The sequence below is a fragment of the Pogoniulus pusillus genome, chromosome 18, assembly GCF_015220805.1.
Source record: "Pogoniulus pusillus isolate bPogPus1 chromosome 18, bPogPus1.pri, whole genome shotgun sequence".
In the NCBI taxonomy this organism is placed as follows: Eukaryota; Metazoa; Chordata; class Aves; order Piciformes; family Lybiidae; genus Pogoniulus; species Pogoniulus pusillus.
In genome coordinates, this window is record NC_087281.1 from 9,392,689 (window position 1) to 9,410,166 (window position 17,478).

The 17,478-nt window shown below is 43.9% G+C and overlaps 1 protein-coding gene across 1 annotated transcript in view; it reads left to right on the forward strand.

Annotated features, from left to right (window-relative positions):
- PLB1 (phospholipase B1) overlaps positions 1 to 17,478 on the forward strand; it is a 101,347-nt gene that overhangs the window by 60,906 nt on the left and 22,963 nt on the right. Inside the window, exons 35-46 of the mRNA XM_064158354.1 lie at positions 1,543 to 1,651; positions 2,451 to 2,502; positions 2,647 to 2,727; positions 4,505 to 4,570; positions 5,423 to 5,523; positions 6,375 to 6,456; positions 7,443 to 7,547; positions 9,888 to 9,983; positions 11,201 to 11,272; positions 13,203 to 13,280; positions 15,112 to 15,172; positions 16,350 to 16,408. Coding sequence (XP_064014424.1) covers positions 1,543 to 1,651; positions 2,451 to 2,502; positions 2,647 to 2,727; positions 4,505 to 4,570; positions 5,423 to 5,523; positions 6,375 to 6,456; positions 7,443 to 7,547; positions 9,888 to 9,983; positions 11,201 to 11,272; positions 13,203 to 13,280; positions 15,112 to 15,172; positions 16,350 to 16,408 — 962 coding nt within the window. The remainder of the gene's footprint in view (positions 1 to 1,542; positions 1,652 to 2,450; positions 2,503 to 2,646; positions 2,728 to 4,504; positions 4,571 to 5,422; positions 5,524 to 6,374; positions 6,457 to 7,442; positions 7,548 to 9,887; positions 9,984 to 11,200; positions 11,273 to 13,202; positions 13,281 to 15,111; positions 15,173 to 16,349; positions 16,409 to 17,478) is intronic.

The following is a 17,478-nucleotide window of genomic DNA, read 5'->3' on the forward strand; positions in this document are numbered from 1 at the left end:
CCAGCCCTAGCCACTCAACTAGACCATGGCACTAAGTGCCTCAGCCAGGCTTTGCTTCAACACCTCCAGGGACAGTGACTCCACCACCTCCCTGGGCAGCCCATTCCAATGCCAATCACTCTCTCTAGCAAGAATTTCCTCCTAACATCCAGCCTAGACTTCCCCTGGCACAACTTGAGACTGTGTCCCCTTGTTCTGTTGCTGGTTGTCTGGCAGAAGAGACCAACCCCCACCTGGCTATAGCCTCCCTTCATGTAGCTGCAGACAGCAATAAAGTCTGCCCTGAGCCTCCTCTTCTCTAGTCTAAACACCCCCAGCTCCCTCAGCCTCTCCTCATAGGGTTTGTGTTCCAGGCCTTTCACCAGCTTTGTCGCCCTCCTCTGGACACCTTCCAGCACCTCAACATCTCTCTTGAATTGAGGGGCCCAGAACTGGACACAGGACTCAAGGTGTGGCCTGACCAGTGCTGAGTACAGGGGCAGAATAACCTCCCTCATCCTACTGGCCACACTGTTCCTGATCCAGGCCAGGATGCCATTGGCTCTCTTGGTCACCTGGGCACACTGCTGGCTCATCTTCAGGTACTATCCACCAGTACCCCCAGGTCCCTTTCCTCCTGGCTACTTTCCAACCACTCTGTCCCCAGCCTGCAGTGCTGCTTGAGGTTGTTGTGACCAAAGTGCAGAACCCTGCACTTGGCCTTGTTAGATCTCATGCCATTGGCCTCTGCCCACCCATGCAGCCTGTCTAGGTCCCTCTGCAGGGCTCTCCTACCTTCCAACAGATCAACATCTGCTCCTAGCTTGGTGTCATCTGCAAACTTACTGATGCTGGACTCAATCCCTTCGTCCAGATCATCAGTAAAGATATTGAACAGGACTGAGCCCAGCACTGATCCTTGGGGAACAGAATAGAATGTAACAAGAAGAGAATCAGAAGAATCAATTAATTCACTGGATGCTATCACATTTGACAAAGTCTTCGTGGAAATGCATTCAAACTGAGCCTTTCAGATTACAGTAGCATTGACAGTTTATACAGTGAGAACCAAGGAAGTTGACTTCCTTTTGGAAACTGCTGTGAAGGTCATGGACAGTGTGGTGAGGTTTCATCAGAACCATGCACCTGAGGCTTTCTTTATCATATTTGTCTGTAGTATGAGATTTTGCACAAGTGTGAAGCAGATTCATCCTCTAGCTGAAAACAAGCTCCTGCTGAGCTGAAGCTTCCTTCAGGTTTGCTTCACAAGGTCACCATCAAGTGACTGGATTTTGGGTTGGGCTTCAATCACTGCAACATGACAGATAACTGCACACAGTAGCCCTCATTTCTGGTCGTTTTATCCAGTGGTGACAGTGCAGGACACAACAAGTATGCTGTTGTCTGCCAGCTGGTGATCCCTATTGCTGCTGCTTGGTGGATGCATCTAGTTGGCTGGAGGCAGCAGCCAGCTGTGCAGAGCTGTAACAGTGCTAGTGTGTGCTAGTTCCTGTAGGCAGAGGTCAGGTGTAGTCACTTTTCTTTTATTGTCATCTTTTCCAGACATCCTTCGAGAGTTCAATGCTATGCTTGTGGGCTACTCAACTGGCATTGGGAGTGTGAATGATTCAAATGCATTCCTTAACCAGGCAGTTCCTGGAGCACAGGCTGAGTATGTAGCTTTTTGGTTTACATTTTTAGATGCTGGATACTTCATCTAATTGCCTTTCAGCTGTCTCATGCGCTGTCACAACTTGCTCTGAGCAGCAAACAAAACCAGTCTAGTCAGAGTGCAATATTGGCTCAAAACATTTTAAATGTATGGGCTTATTGCATAGATGAACTTTCAAATGAAGCCAGCAGCCCTCATTATGAAATAACACCAAGAAGACACTGGCAGAAGCTGTTTGGTACTGGTGGATTTTACCTTTCTTTTTCAACATCTATTAATTTATCTATTTATATGTTAATAAATGTCTGAGACCATGGATATTTTCAGAAAATGAGCACGTAGTGAATTGGCAAATTGATGCTAGAATCATAGAATCAAGCAGGTTGGAAGAGACCTCCAAGATCAGCCAGTCCAACCTAGCACCCAGCCCTAGCCACTCAACTAGACCATGGCACTAAGTGCCTTGTCCAGGCTTTTCTTGATCTCCTCCAGGGACAATGACTCCACCACCTTTGTCTGGCTTTTCATCTGTTTTAGGTGCTAAGTGGGCTGTAATAGAAGCTAAATTTGAGGCTTCAGATTAGTTACCAAACTTGAGTAAAATCAGTATTTGACTTAAATTTGATGTTAATTTTCCACAAAGATGTGAACATGTGCTTTGAGCATGGCAACAGGAGGATTGCTCTTGTTGTTCAGCCCTCCTGATACCTATCAGCTTGATTTAATGTGTCTCTATATCATTAATGTTGATCTTTCCATAATGGTGTTTCTTTCACTCACTACTTACCCTTATTCACAGGCACCTATCAGCCCAAGCAAGAAATCTCCTGAGACTAATGAAAACTGATCCTGTAAGTTGGCTGGGACTCTTTTAATCTTACAGCATGAAAAGAAATAGATGTTGCATCTCATGATATGTCTACTGTCAATGATACCATGTGCATATCACAGTGTCAGAGAAATTCAGGCTTGTTGTTTTCTTCTTCATTGCACAGAGAATTGACTTAAGTGCTGACTGGAAGCTCATAACAATCCATATTGGAGGCAATGATCTGTGCAACTATTGCAAGGACCCTGTGAGTAGTAAAACTGATTAACTGGAACTGTAGTAAGACTGTGATGTCAGAGTAGAAACACGCTGAGGGGAATCCATGGATCCTTGAAACCTTAACAGAGGTAGCATGAGTTTTATGTGCTGCTGTATGTTTTGATAGTAGATGCTGGCAGTGCCCTACAAGAAAAACAGTTGCCAGCAAGTGGAAGGGGTGTGTTCTTTCTGGCTTATTGCAGGGTAAGAGCCATTGTCTTTGCTCCTGTCTTTTGATCATGAGTAAAAAGTGCAAGGAGGGAAAGCTTTGCTTTTGGTGTGGTAAGTGCTCTGCTGTGAACATAGCCTCTTTAGACATCCAAGAAAAGAACTATTCAGCTTTGAGCTACCACTAACACAATCTTATGATTATCATCAGCCTGTAACAGAGTGCTGGGAGCTGCTGAGCACAGGCAGGGTGTGCAAGAGGGATGTTCTCACAGTGCTCAGTGCCATTTGAATTTTATGTTTCTCTGGATTGTGGAGAAGTCTTTAGGGCTACCATAAGGAGATGATGGGAGTTGAGTGGGCAGGTGGCAAGAAGAGGCTGCCTTTCTCTGCCAGCTCTTAATCTCTTGCCTTTTGATATGCTCACTTCTTGTGATCACTTTCGATTCTCCTGCAAACCCTCGTCCTTGAGAAATTTACTGCTTCTGCAGGAGCCTCTCTAGGCATCTTTGCTCCTGCTGCTGCCAGGTTTTATAGGTTTATTTATAGCTATGACCTTGACTAGCAATGATTTCACCTAATTTTACAAGAGTTTGTCAGGTGGCTGTGAGCATGCCTAGGGCTGCTTGGTTTATGCTGTTCAGCAGATCTTTAGATTAGATTCCTGCCTACATCTTTACCTGCAGGACCCAGTGCATTTAGGTTAAATATACTGCTATTGGCCAGGGTTGTTTTAAATCTGAAGCTTCACTGAGTCCTTCTACATCTTAGATTAGCTGATATGCTTTAAATCCTTGGTCTCTAGAAAGAAGGAAGAACCTGGGGGTACTGATAGATAGCAGGCTGAAGATGAGCCAGCATTGTGCCCAGGTGGCCAAGAGAGCCAATGACATCCTGGCCTGCATCAGGAACAGTGTGGCCAGCAGGACAAGGGAGGTTATTCTGCCCCTGTACTCAGCACTGGTCAGGCCACACCATGAGTACAGTGCCCAGTTCTGGGCCCCTCAATTCAAGGAAGATGTTGAGGTGCTGGAATGTGTCCAGAGAAGGGCAACAAAGCTGGTGAGGGGCCTGGAACACAAACCCTATGAGGAGAGGCTGAGGGAGCTGGGGGTGTTTAGCCTGGAGACAAGAGGAGGCTCAGGGGGGGACCTCATTGCTGTCTACAACTACCAGAAGGGAGGTTGTAGCCAGGTGGGGTTGGTCTCTTCTCCCAGGCACCCAGCAATAGAACAAGGGGACACAGTCTCAAGTTGTGCCAGGGGAGGTCTAGAATGGATGTTAGGAGGAAGTTGTTGCCAGAGAGAGTGATTGGCATTGGAATGGGCTGCCCAGGGAGGTGGTGGAGTCACCGTCCCTGGAGGTGTTCAAGCAAAGCCTGGATGAGGCACTTAGTGCCATGGTCTAGTTGAGTTGCTAGGGCTGGGTGCTAGGTTGGACTGGATGATCTTGGAGGTCTCTTCCAACCTGATTGATTCTATGATTTGACTGACCAGTGTTGTATGGCAGAAAAAGTGAATAAATGTCACTCTTCAGTCTCCCAAACAAAATGCTTTCTTTGTGTCTCCATTCAGCAGTAATCTCTTCTTTTCTGTCAGGATCACTACTCAGCTGAGAATTTCACCAGAAGGATTCAAGAAACTCTTGATATTCTGCACAAGGAGGCAAGTGCTATGAAATTGTTGTGACAATCTAGCTCGTACTAGCACATGACTAACTGGTGCTAGCTCTTCCATTTGTTTGGTTTGGGTGGGATTTTTTTTCCCATTCTGGTAACAGACACATTTGATTGACTTGCACAAAACAATTTTCTTTGGTCTTGCCTGAGAGTAGTGAGATGCAGTCTAAAAAATCACAGAATGTCAGGGGCTGGAAGGGACCTCAAAAGCTCATCCAGTCCAACTCCCCTGCCAGAGCAGCATCACCTAGATCAGATCATACAGGAACATGTCCAGGTGGGTTTTGAATATCTCCAGAGAGGGAGATTCCACAACCCCCTGGGCAGCCTGTTCCAGTGCTCTGTCACCCTCACAGTAAAAAAAGTCCTCCTCATGTATAAACGAAGCTTCCTATGCTTTAGCTTCCACCCATTGCCCCTTGTCCTGTCATTGAGCATCACCGAGCAGAGCCTGGCTCCATCTGCCTGGCACTCACCCTGCACATATTGATAACCATTGCTGAGGTCACCTCGCAGTCTCCTCTTCTTTAAGCAGCACAGCCCCAGCTACCTCAGTCTCTCCTTGTAAGAGACATATTCCATTCCCTTCATCATCTTTGTGGCTCTGTGCTGGACTCTCTCAAGCTGTTATGTTGGAGAAAGGTAACGCTGGACCCTGGTGTAGGATAAAAATCAAAAGTTTATTTGGGAGGACACTTTTTTGTTTGTTTGTTTGGGTTTGGTTTAAGTTTTCCAGCAATGAAGGAAGGAAGGGGATGTCAAATGGCTGGATCTGGGGACAAAATCCATGTACTGTGTAACCATTTGCTTCTAAACTGAAGTTTGACTTATCTTTCAGGTTCCAAAAGCTCTAGTGAGTGTAGTTGATGTGATGAACCTCCTCGGCCTCAGACAGTTGTTTGTGGATAGTCAAGTTCAGTGCCCGACTTACATGGCAGAGTAAGGCTTCTTTGACTTCATTTTGTATCTGAGTTTACTGTTCATGATGATGAAGCATATTCTAATCCCATGTGTTTCTCATCATTTGAACTGATGTTGAAAGGTAGTCCTACAGACATCCCTTGCAGTAGTGACATCACCATGCTTGAGCCTTCTCTTGGCTTTGGCCAAAGTGTTGAGTTTTATCTATGTAGAGAACTGTAAGGTTCCCTGTGATAATATACCCCTCACTTAGCTTGGATTAAACATATTGACACAGGGCTCCTCAAGGTGGGGCAGAAGTCCACAAGCATTTGAATTTTCAGGCCTTTTGAGGAAAAGTGAAGCATTTGCAGTGCAGACATATTCCTCCTATTTCAGAGGCTTTATTGCAGTGAGTAATCTGCATTCTCTCCTGATCCCCTCCAGGTAGGCATAAATTTTGTGTCTTGAAAATGCAGAAGGAATTGTTGACTGGAAAGGTATCAGCTCAGAGGTGGTACAGCCACTACTTTTCCAAGACCTGTTTTTGAATTCCAGAGGGATTGGCATGCTCCTCTGCCAAGCTCCAGGGCCTTTGCATACCAGGCTGTAATGAATGGCACAAACTACCATAGTACAATGTATATCACTTTGATACTTGGGAGTGAAACTAAGCTAATTTAGAGTAGTATCACTTATTTGAGGTGTAAAATATGATTAAGGGTTGAAATAATTAACAATGGCAGAGATAGGACATTTTCACAGGAACCCAACTGTGTAGATTTCCTTGTTGCTCCCAAGCCATGAGGGCACTGAGTGTAAAGGGTGACTTCTACAGTTTCAGAGCTCTAACTCTCTCTTCCTCTTTTCTCCTCTAACTTTCCCCACAGTTATCTATGTAGTTGTGTTCTCACAGGAGAAGACAACTCACTGAATTTAACTATGGTGAGAGAAGCCACTAACGCTTACCAGGTATGTTGGCAGAGATTGGCGCAGTTACTTGTTTCCAGTTGAGGTGAGCTCTTGATTACCCAGGCAACATGTTACTACAAAATTTTACCCTAATGGGCCTTATGAGCTAAGCAGGTGGTAACTGGATGCTATCCAAAACACCATATGACCAAGCAGTAAAGCTCTTATGAAAAATTTTGGTGTTTAGTATAGATGGAAAGGTGAGAATTTAGTCACCCAAATCCTCTTCCTCACAGGTAGTTGTAGCATTGCGTTCCAGCTTTCTCAGTGTGATGGCTTGGGAGTTAGCCACCCATGCACACAATGAAATCACCCAGACTAGACTCAGCCAGCTGGAAGTTAAGGAATGAAGCTTTATATTCACAGCTTAGCACAATATACAAGCAGATATTTACAATATATTACAAGTGTTTGCAGCTATATACAGCTATATACAAGTTAAAAGTAATGCAGAAACACAATACCCCTCCCAGAAATCAGAGTCCTCAGGAGGAGCTCCCAACTGCCCTTCCACCTTCTTTCCGCCCCCTACTCTTATCCCAAATCTGCTTTATATGCAGGGTGTGCTGTGAGGATTGGCAAGGGGGGTTAGAAGCAGAATGATTAGTTGGGTTACACAGATCCAAGCAGAACTGAAGAAGCCCAGGAAGAAAAACACAGACACCAAAATCCAACAGATAGAGACTGTCTTATCTATGTTTGTGTCCTTGCTTTTATACATCTCAGCAAGCCTATGAGTGAAGTGGACATCACCATTGTTTTTCTTCTCACAGCCTATAATCTGATTTTTCTCATTGAAATATTCCAACTATCCTCAAACCAACACCCTCAGGCACTTTGCAAGGCTTTTGCCAACATTTGTGACCATGTAAGGAGTAAAAGCTTCCTTCTGATTCTCAGGATCTTGAAAAAAGAAAACATTAACCCCTCTTATTTCAGATGCAGAAATGATATATTGTTGGTGATTGAGCTTTTGTTTCTTGCAGCTTGGCATTCAGAGACTAGTGGAGTCTGGCAGATACGACACTCACGAAGATTTCACGGTTGTCATCCAGCCCTTTCTCCAAAATCTCAAGATTCCTCTTGGTCAGGTATGATCTGATGAGACTTCTGCATGCAAAGGACTAAGTGTGGTTATCTAACCTACAGAGACTGTATGCAAAGTGGCTTCATCCTGTTCTGTGCTTTTCTTGTTAGAACCTGTTGCTTTTTGGTATCGCACGATAGATGTCTTCATATAGATAGAAATTCCTTGGTATGCATGTTGTGCTCTCAGTATTAATTCTTCTTTTGGAAAATGAAGAAAAACTGAAATTAAGAGGTTTGTTTGTGCATATTCTCAAGGGTACATAAATATTTTTCTTTGTGGAAGTGTAACAAGATTAATAGAAGTCAGAGATTAAATTGCAATTCTTAAAGCAACATTGCTGCGCTACTTACTGGGAACTACAACATCACTTCTACTTTCATGTCCCATAACTCATTCTCCTGTGTCTGAGAGAAAGAGAAACTTGCATATCATAGAATCATAGAGTAGAATTCTTACATATAATCTTGTGGAAGTAGCATTTTTATGTAGTAAGCCTTTTCCCCTGTTATTCTCAACTATATTTCAGTAAGTCACAGTGAGCTTTAAATAATGACACAAAAAAATCTCTGAAACTGATACTCCATTTTCACACACATCTGCACTTCTTCATCTCACCTGGAACTAAATGCAGATGAGGCAAAATATTGAGCAGAGATTATTCTGGTATAGTTGAGCTGGAATGATCCTGAGGATGCCATCACCAGCTACCTGCAAGTTTGAAATGTTCAGATACTACTATTGCACAAACAGATTTGGAAAAGTGGCTGAAAGCATCCCAGGAAGAGCAGGCTTTGGTTTATTTTGAGTTTGTTTGGATTTGTTGGAGTCTTGTCACTGTTTGGTCATTTGATTTTGTTTTGTTGTTTTTTGGTCAAAAGTAACCACTAGGGCTTTTGATACTGAGGTAAGAAACACAGAAGTAAAAGCAAAGTATCTCTAAATGTTTTAATACTTCCACAAGAATTAGTTCAGTTTTTAAGAAAGTTTGGGATGCTACTTTTTGTTATTAGCTCACACAACATTCAGATGCTCTTGAAGAGAAAACTGTCTCAAAATTGGCAAAAGATCAGGTACAGGTGCAAAGTTTGGTAGTAGTTCTCTGATAAGCTACCTCAAGCACACTGAATCAAAACCTGCTCAAGGTTTGAGGGATGATTGATCTGATCAGAAAAAATGTTGTTCCAGTCACTGATGAACTAAACTGGTTTTCAATTCAATAAGCCAAGGTATTTAGATTTCCAAACTCAGCTTTCTTCAGCTGCTCCAGTATGTGTATGAAAGTACAGGCTTCCTTAGAAGAGAGATAGTGCTGGTGTACTCAATCAGCCTGGCTGCTTTCACTCACACACTTACTTGCTTCATGCTCCTTTCTATCACAGAACTGAAATAACTGCAAAAAAAAATTAGATGGGCTCTGTTCCTTCTGATAAAACATTCTTAACATGCTTGTTACCATGCAAAAGTACTGCTGAGCATAGTGGTGCCTGTGGTGCCAGTTCTGATGATGTGCTGACAGAAGGAATCCTTCTATACTGCAGAATCTAAAAGACACATAATTGAAAATGGTGGCCTTGCAACTTCTAGGTAGAGCTGCCCTTGGATGTACCTAAGCATCTCTAGTTAAGTGATTCTGGTAACTGATGAACCTGCTGAGGTCCGATACACATGACTAGGTAATCATGACTTTCCATATGGGAGCAGCAAGAACAAGTAGCGCGAACCTTCCTTTACTGCCTCTGATTTGGCCTTGTGTGCTAGTTTGAAGCTAGCTAAATGTTTTGGTGAGAAGAACTAGATTACAGGCTGTGAAAGGAAAACAAGGGTGATGTCTACTTTACTCATAGGCTTACTGAGATGTATAAGAACAAGAATCCAGACATAGATAAGGCACTTCTTATTGGGGCATTGCCTGAGCTGCATTTCTCTCTAACTTCTCTGCCATCTCTCTGATTAATCCACTTTGCTTCCTAACCCCCTGCCCAAACCTCCATTCTTCCTTGGGACTGGGGTAAGGTTGAGAGGGGTGGGAGAAGGTGGAAGTGCTGTTGGGAACATCTCCTGGGGACTCAGGTTTCTGGGAGGGCTGTTGTGTTTCTGTATTACCTTTTCCCTTGTCTATTTCTGTCTATAACTCTACATACTGTAGATATCTGCTTGTATATTGTGCTAAGCTGCAAATATAACCTTCATTAAAATTTCCAAAGCTGGATGAGTCTAGTCTGGGTGATTTCCAAAGTATGGGGGGGCAGGGAACACCCAAACCATCACACCTTGGCATCCCCAAGTTGGAGTTGTGTGGAGCCTTCTGCACTCATAGTGTTCTTTGCACTTTCCTTTGTAGGATGGGCATCCAGACATCTCCTACTTTTCACCTGACTGCTTACATCCAAGTCAGAAAGGACATTCTCAGCTTGCCAGGGCTCTCTGGAATGCTCTGGTAAGGTGACAGGCTCTGTGTATAATGTGTTTTTTACCTAGACCTGACCACCATTGAAATAGTTTCTGTAGTGATCCTGTGTTTGTCTCTCCTTTACTGGCTAGATACCCTCAAATTTCAAGCTCTGCTCTCAACCTAGAATCTCTTGCTTCTTAGTGTATGGGAAGGAGAGGATGCTACTAGTTCATGATCACAGCCATTGTCCATTTCAGCTGAGCAGTTTCAAGTCTACTTCACCCATTGTCTTGAAAGACAGGATAGTATTCAATAAGGATGATATTTCTATGAGCTGATGTGGGAAACCACCAAACAGAGAATTGTAACTGCATGCATCAGTTTAAAATACATTGCTTAGAAGTTTGCTTTAAATCTGTATATTGTGAATGCCTCATTAGGAATTGAATCACCTTTAATTCAGGTTGGTTTTATTATCTTTGGAAATGGGTAGAGCTCAATAAAAATGGCTGAAGCACACTAATTTTCTTCAGCATTGCAGTGTAGCAGGAGCATATGTGCAGTCAGAGGTGGCATCTCAGATCCTGGATGGTAACTTCTTTATACTTTGGAGTTATGTTTTAAATGCAGATGCAATGGCTTGCAATCATCATGCAGTAGCTCTAATTAAATTTGAGTTAATCTTCTATGTGTCAACAGCCTTTGGTTTAGAAATGCTATCATGCAATTTAGTTATAAAAGCTGAGGGGCTCTTAGTGTCTTCTGTGCACAAGGAGAGTTTATGACCTTGCCTTCTGGCAAAATTCCAAGGTACTTTGTGTGCCTGCCAAAATCTTCCAGGAGTTTAAACTGATCCAGTCTGGATTTCCACTTCCCATTTAAAGCTTCGTTCCAGAGTTGTTGTTCTGCTACGCAACTGCTACCTTCTTTCTGAGAAGTAGATGTGTTTCAGCCTTGGATAAATCAAGGCCTATAAAGATAGGCAACTTTATATAAAGCTGAAAGTTGTATTTAGGCTACTGGAATGGTCTGCCCAGGGAGGTGGTGGAGTTGCTGCTCCTGGGGCTGTTCAAGGCAAGATTGGACGTGGCACTTGGTGCCATGGTCTAGACGTGAAAATTGTGGTAAAGGGTTGGACTTGATCTCTGAGGTCTTTTCCAACATTGTTGATACTGTGATAATTTATTTGTATTAGAAATGTCACACAAATGTAAGATGATCCAGCATGGTTACAAAGCAGGGTACTTCATCTTCCTTTCTAGCTACAGCCTGTAGGCCAGAAAGCAGACTCATTTGACTACGAGGCTGACGTTGTCCTCGACTGTCCAGCTCAGGTGAGTATTACTCATGTTGCAGAAGCTGGGTGTCAGATGGCAGTACGTGCTTGTGCTTGCTGCAGGGAGCAAGGTCTTTGTATATCTGAAACAAACTTACTGAAAGCATTTCTTCTCTGCTTACCTCCAAGTGAGAAGATGCTCTCCTATACCTGTTCTGATGTCCCTTGGCCTTTACCATGCTGTAAATACTGATTGACCACATGCTGATGTGGGCGCTTTTGGGTGTAGCAGATTTTGTGCTCTGTTCATGAACTACATAAACAGCTCAAGCAGCAAACAGTAGAATATGGTGCATTAGTTTTCTCATGAGAACTGGCAGGGTTTGGGCACCAGAGAAGCTCTCAAACTCCTCAATGTCAGTTGTCTCTTCAGTTAGTGCTAGATTGGGTTTCCAGGTCTGGTCCGTAACAAGGATACTTCAGACTTTTTGGAAGCTGCTTCTGCAGTTGTAAAACAAGCTGTTGAACTTGCAGTACTGTTGCTAGGTGTCAGTACATGGAAATGACTGCTGCAGTCACCAGTAACTGACTCCCTTTCTTAAGCAGTTTGGACAAAAAGGACAAAGAACTGAACAGACCGGGGAACCGAGCTGTACCCTCAGCTCTGAAGACAGGCATTCAATCTGTCGTAGTTTTTTGTATCAGAGCATGACAAATTGAGGTTATTTCACTTTGCTCCTTTTAAGGGAAAAAGGGCCAGTGTGCCCAGGTGGCCAAGAGAGCCAATGGCATCCTGGCCTGCATCAGGAACAGTGTGGCCAGTCGGATGAAGGAGGTTATTCTGCCCCTGTACTCAGCACTGGTCAGACCACACCTTGAGTCCTGTGTCCAGTTCTGGGCCCCTCAATTCAAGAGAGATGTTGAGGTGCTGGAAGGTGTCCAGAGAAGGGCAACGAAGCTGGTGAGGGGCCTGGAACACAAACCCGATGAGGAGAGGCTGAGGGAGCTGGGGGTGTTTAGCCTGGAGAAGAGGAGGCTCAGGGCAGACCTCATTGCTGTCTACAACTACCTGAAGGGAGGTTGCAGCCAGGTGGGGGTTGGTCTCTTCTGCCAGACAACCAGCAACAGAACAAGGGGACACAGTCTCAAGTTGTGCCAGGGGAAGTCTAGGCTGGATGTTAGGAGGAAGCTGTTGGCAAAGAGAGTGATTGGCATTGGAATGGGCTGCCCAGGGAGGTGGTGGAGTCACCATCCCTGGAGGTGTTCAAGCAAAGCCTGGATGAGGCACTTAGTGCCATGGTCTAGTTGAGTGGCTAGGGCTGGGTGCTAGGTTGGACTGGATGATCTTGGAGGTCTCTTCCAACCTGGTTGATTCTATGATTCCCGCTGAAATTTTTTAGCCTATGCTATGTGCATATCTTCTGAACTCTTGTTGAATTTGTAAGGGACAAAAATAACTACACGATGTACACAGCCAATCTTGGAGGGAAGAAGTGATCCTTTCAGTTTTCAGTCTTTCATTTCACTCTGCCCAGGTTTCTCTAGGCTTTACAACATTGTAAATTTGTAGAAGGTTAGGAGATGGTAATGTTGAACTGCATTTGGTATCATAGAATTAAAATCATAGAATCAACCAGGTTGGAAGAGACCTCCAAGATCATCCAGTCCAACCTAGCACCCAGCCCTAGCCAGTCAACCAGACCATGACACTAAGTGCCTTATCCAGGCTTTTCTTGAACACCTCCAGGGACGGTGACTCCACCACCTCCCTGGGCAGGGGATCTGGCACATGCAGTTTTTGCCATGAGATGCTAAGCACAAGTCTTGTGAATTTTAAGGAAGCAGCATGGTTTCAAATTCTAGATCTACATTTTGCAGCTTAGGTGATTACTTCTTGGTGGTAAGGAATTTTGGTATCACTTACTGTGGTCTGTGATATGTGTTTATGTTGTCTAACTTGTCTTACTTTTGTATTCCTCCTTCTCAAGGATAAACCATTCCTGGGAACATATAAGAATAGCAACTACACCTATCCACCTCTGGAGCCCACTAATACACCAACAGAGGTAACTGTTGCAGGTTTTGCTGCATTTTAGGTGAACTATGCCAAGCTGTATCTGGTGATAGTTCATCCCGAATTTATGGGTGAGATAAACTCATACCAGTTTCCAGAAAAGAAATTATTGCACTGCATTTTTCTTGTGTAACCTCTTCCTAAAAGCCAAACAAAATTAGTTGCATTGATTGAGTTCAGTTTTGATACAATTGCACCAACACTAAGTCACCTCCAATGCATCATTAAATCAGATAGCAAGTTCCTCAAAACAGAGAGAAAACCTCTTAGAATCCTGAGTCCCCAGTGATGTGAGGAAGGTTTATGTATTCTCTTCTGAGTCACCATACTCCATGTACTCAAGTAGGCTTAGCCTGTAGAGGGCAGTTACCTTTGCATATTGGATATTCAGACAGACAGAAAGAAGGAAATAGGAAACACATTTTCAAAAGGATTCACTTTCCTTTATGGCTGAGCAACTACCACATGGCAGATTAAATAAACTGCAGAAGCAAACTTGATGTAGGACTTGAAGAAATGGAGTTATTTGCTCTTGACAAATGGCTGCAGACATACAGACTAAGTGAGACTGGAGATGGCAGCCAAAATGGGCTGAGCTAGTTCAGCATGCTGGGGGCCTAGGGAAAGTATAAAAATCTCTGTGTGCCTTGAGGGTTACAAAGAGAACAGCTCTTATAAGTTCAGCAAGTCACAGTTTGCAACACTGAAACGAGATTTTTATCTGTAGAGCTAGAGTTTTAATACAGAATTCATACACTTCCACTCAGTCTCATCAGCAATAGCTTTTGAAGTGATAGGGCCAAGGAAAGAAACAGCAGAGACAGTAAAAGAACAGTTTTCTCTGTGATCTAAAAATAAACCCAGCTGTCCTTTCCAGCCTCTGCAACCAGGCTTTAACTAGGGACTGATAGTGAAGCCTATCATAGAATTTTTAAGAGGAACAGATGAGTTTATCTGAATGCTTCTGAAGACTGCTGGTCTGTGTTGCTTTTCTCTGAATGGTAGAACTGTGCAATCATAGAATAATTGGGGTTGGAACGGACCTCAGGACATCACCTGTCCCACCTCTCACTCTAAGAAGGGCTAACTTTGCATAAGCAAATGTCTTTGCCCTTGCAGGAACTGTCCATTACAACAATTACAGTTTTCCCCTCACTGTCCTTGTAGCTAATACTTCTGCATACTACCAAAAAAGCATGGGTGGCACATCCAGTCAGCTGTCTTTGCTTAGTAGATGTTAGGAAGAAGTTCTTTACAGTGAGTGTGGTGGAACACTGCAACGGGTTGCCCAGGGAGGTTGTGGATGCTTCCTTCCCAGAGGTGGTCAAAGTTAGGTTGGATGAGGCCTTGAGCAACCTGTTCTAGTGGGAGATGTCCCTGCCTGTGGCAGGGGGTTGGGATTGGATGAACTTTGAGGTCTCTCGCAACCTAAACCATTCTATGATTCTAATATCATCGCTTGGCAGAGGCTTTTGTTGTTGGATTTTGTTTTGCTTGGTTTTACATCTGATATCTCTTTGAGACAGAGTAGGACTTCCAACCTGGAGAACCTTCTGGGTCATGGACAAAACCTTCAGGCAGTACTTCTAGATGAAAAGTTTTGCTGTTGTAGAAGTTTTATTCTTTGGCACGAAAACATCACTGAAAGTGGTTGATGTTTGGACAGTATTTCACAAAGCAAAAAGAACTGATGAGTTATCTAGGCCCTAAACTAGGATCTATGTCTTGGCTTGGTTTTGCCCTTCACTGTACAAACAAACTGTTATGAATTCTGTCTTATCTTATAACCTCAAGGTGAACAATTTTATAATTTGCCATTTCAGAACTGGGGCAGTGACCTGTCATGTTCTGAATGGGCTCCATCCAGACACGTCCCAGCATCAGGTGAGGACAAACTTTAAAGCTAAAATCACAAACAAGGAAAGGTTTCACATTTTGTTTTTAAAAAACAGTAAGATCTTAACATTATATATCCTAGATGGAAAACAATATATTTAGTAGCAGAGGAAGAAAGTCTCTCTTGCCACATACAGCAAGTTCTACATCACAGCAGATGTGCTTCCTGTGGATAAATGTGATCCTGTTTATCATCCAGAGCAACATGGCAGATTAGAATTGCTTATACAAGCTAGTGGTTCCACAAGTTGAACCTACCTGGTGAGCCTAGTCTGATAAGCAGTGCAGCAGGAACACTCTGTGTTGTTGGAAGGCTTTATGGGGAGACTGCTAACAGGGAATATTGATCTACAACCTAAATCCAAAAACCAGTTAACAGAGATTGAAAGTATTCCTTTATCTGGTTTTACTTTTTTCCTTAGATGCTTTAAATTCCATCTATTTCTTTGTTAGGCAAATACACTGTTGCAAGCAAAGGCAAGAAGTTAAGTTTTTTGCCTTCTCTGTTCTATTTTTTTTTCCCAGAGGCTCAAATAAATTTGATGGAACCAATAACAATTTTATAGAGTGCCCTTCCCTCTTCCCCCTTCTTTCCCAAAAGAAAGGAATTAGATGTAGAGAGAGGAAAAGGTCAGCACACCCAAATAAATGAATCTCACTCTGATTTGGAAGTTAGAAACAAAAGTTTAACAATAAATTTAAAAGGTATCTGAGGTAGGGAAGTTACAAAGGTATAGGGAAGGGAAAACAAATGCAAAATGTGTAAATACAACCCAGCTTTGATGGTGATGGCTGTGTCCACCTCGTGGGTGATGGCCATGTGGCAAAACAAAGAGAGCCAGGAACAGGCTGGTGATGCTGGTAAGCAGGGAGAGAGAATAGGAAGTCCTCTCTGCTTTTATGGCTCTTTAGATGGGTAGGGGAAGTGGGCTAACCATCACCTGGTGGTGTTCAGTGTCAAGACCACCTAGGGTCAGGTTGAAGGTTACTCCCCCTGGAGGGTTAACCCTGTACACTAGCTGACACAGAACTGGAAGCTCATTCTGTCTAGAAGTCTGCAGAAGTGCCATCACATTGGAACTAAAACCTCATATCATTATTGTTAAACAGTATATTGTGTCAGTTTTCAATAATCCTTCTTTTCTTCTCCTACTGCTTTTTTTAGTACATGAGCTAAAGCCTGCTGACATCAAGGTCATAGGTGCACTGGGAGATTCCCTGACTGTAAGTACTGCTGTGTCACCACATTTAGAATGAGAAGGGCAATTGTCAAATTTTACTTCACTGCTGTCTACAACTACCTGAAGGGACATTGTAGCCAGGTGGGGGGTGGCCTCTTCTCCCAGGCAACCAGCAATAGAACAAGGGAACACAGTCTCGAGTTGTGTTGGGGAAAGTATATCACAGTATCACCAAGGTTGGAAGAGACCTCACAGATCATCAAGTCCAACCCTTTACCACAGAGCTCAAGGCTAGACCATGGCACCAAGTGCCACGTCCAATCCTGCCTTGAACAGCCCCAGGGATGGCGACTCCACCACCTCCCCGGGCAGCCCATTCCAGTGTCCAATGACTCTCTCAGTGAAGAACTTTCTCCTCACCTCAAGCCTAAATCTCCCCTGGCGCAGCCTGAGGCTGTGTCCTCTTGTTCTGGTGCTGGCCACCTTAGAGAAGAGAGCAACCTTCCCCTGGCCACAACCACCTCTCAGATAGTTGTAGACAGCAATGAGGTCACCCCTGAGCCTCCTCTTCTCCAGGCTAAACAATCTCAGCTCCCTCAGCCTCTCCTCGTAGGGCTGTGCTCAAGGCCTCTCACCAGCCTCGTCGCCCTTCTCTGGGCACACTCAAGCATCTCAATGTCCCTCCTAAACTGGGGGGCCCAGAACTGAACACAGTACTCAAGGTGTGGTACACAGTACTCAAGGTGTGGTATAGGCTGGATGCTAGGAGGAAGTTGTTGCCAGAGAGAGTGGAATGGGCTGCCCAGGGAGGTGGTGGAGGCACTGTCCCTGGAGGTGTTCAAGAAAAGCCTGGATGAGGCACTTAGTGTCATGGTCTGGTTGACTGTCTAGGGCTGAGGGATAGGTTGGACTGGATGATCTTGGAGGTCTCTTCCAACCTGGTTAATTCTATGATTCTACTTAGATGCGGTTCTGTCAGGAATCATCAGATAGGAAGCAAATTGCTTTGACTTGACAAAGCAAAATGCATCTACCTGTGGCCCTTTGCAAAGAAGTAGCCTGAGGGTATATGAGTGATGCTGGGAATTGTGTAAGCCAGCCATGAGTAATTCA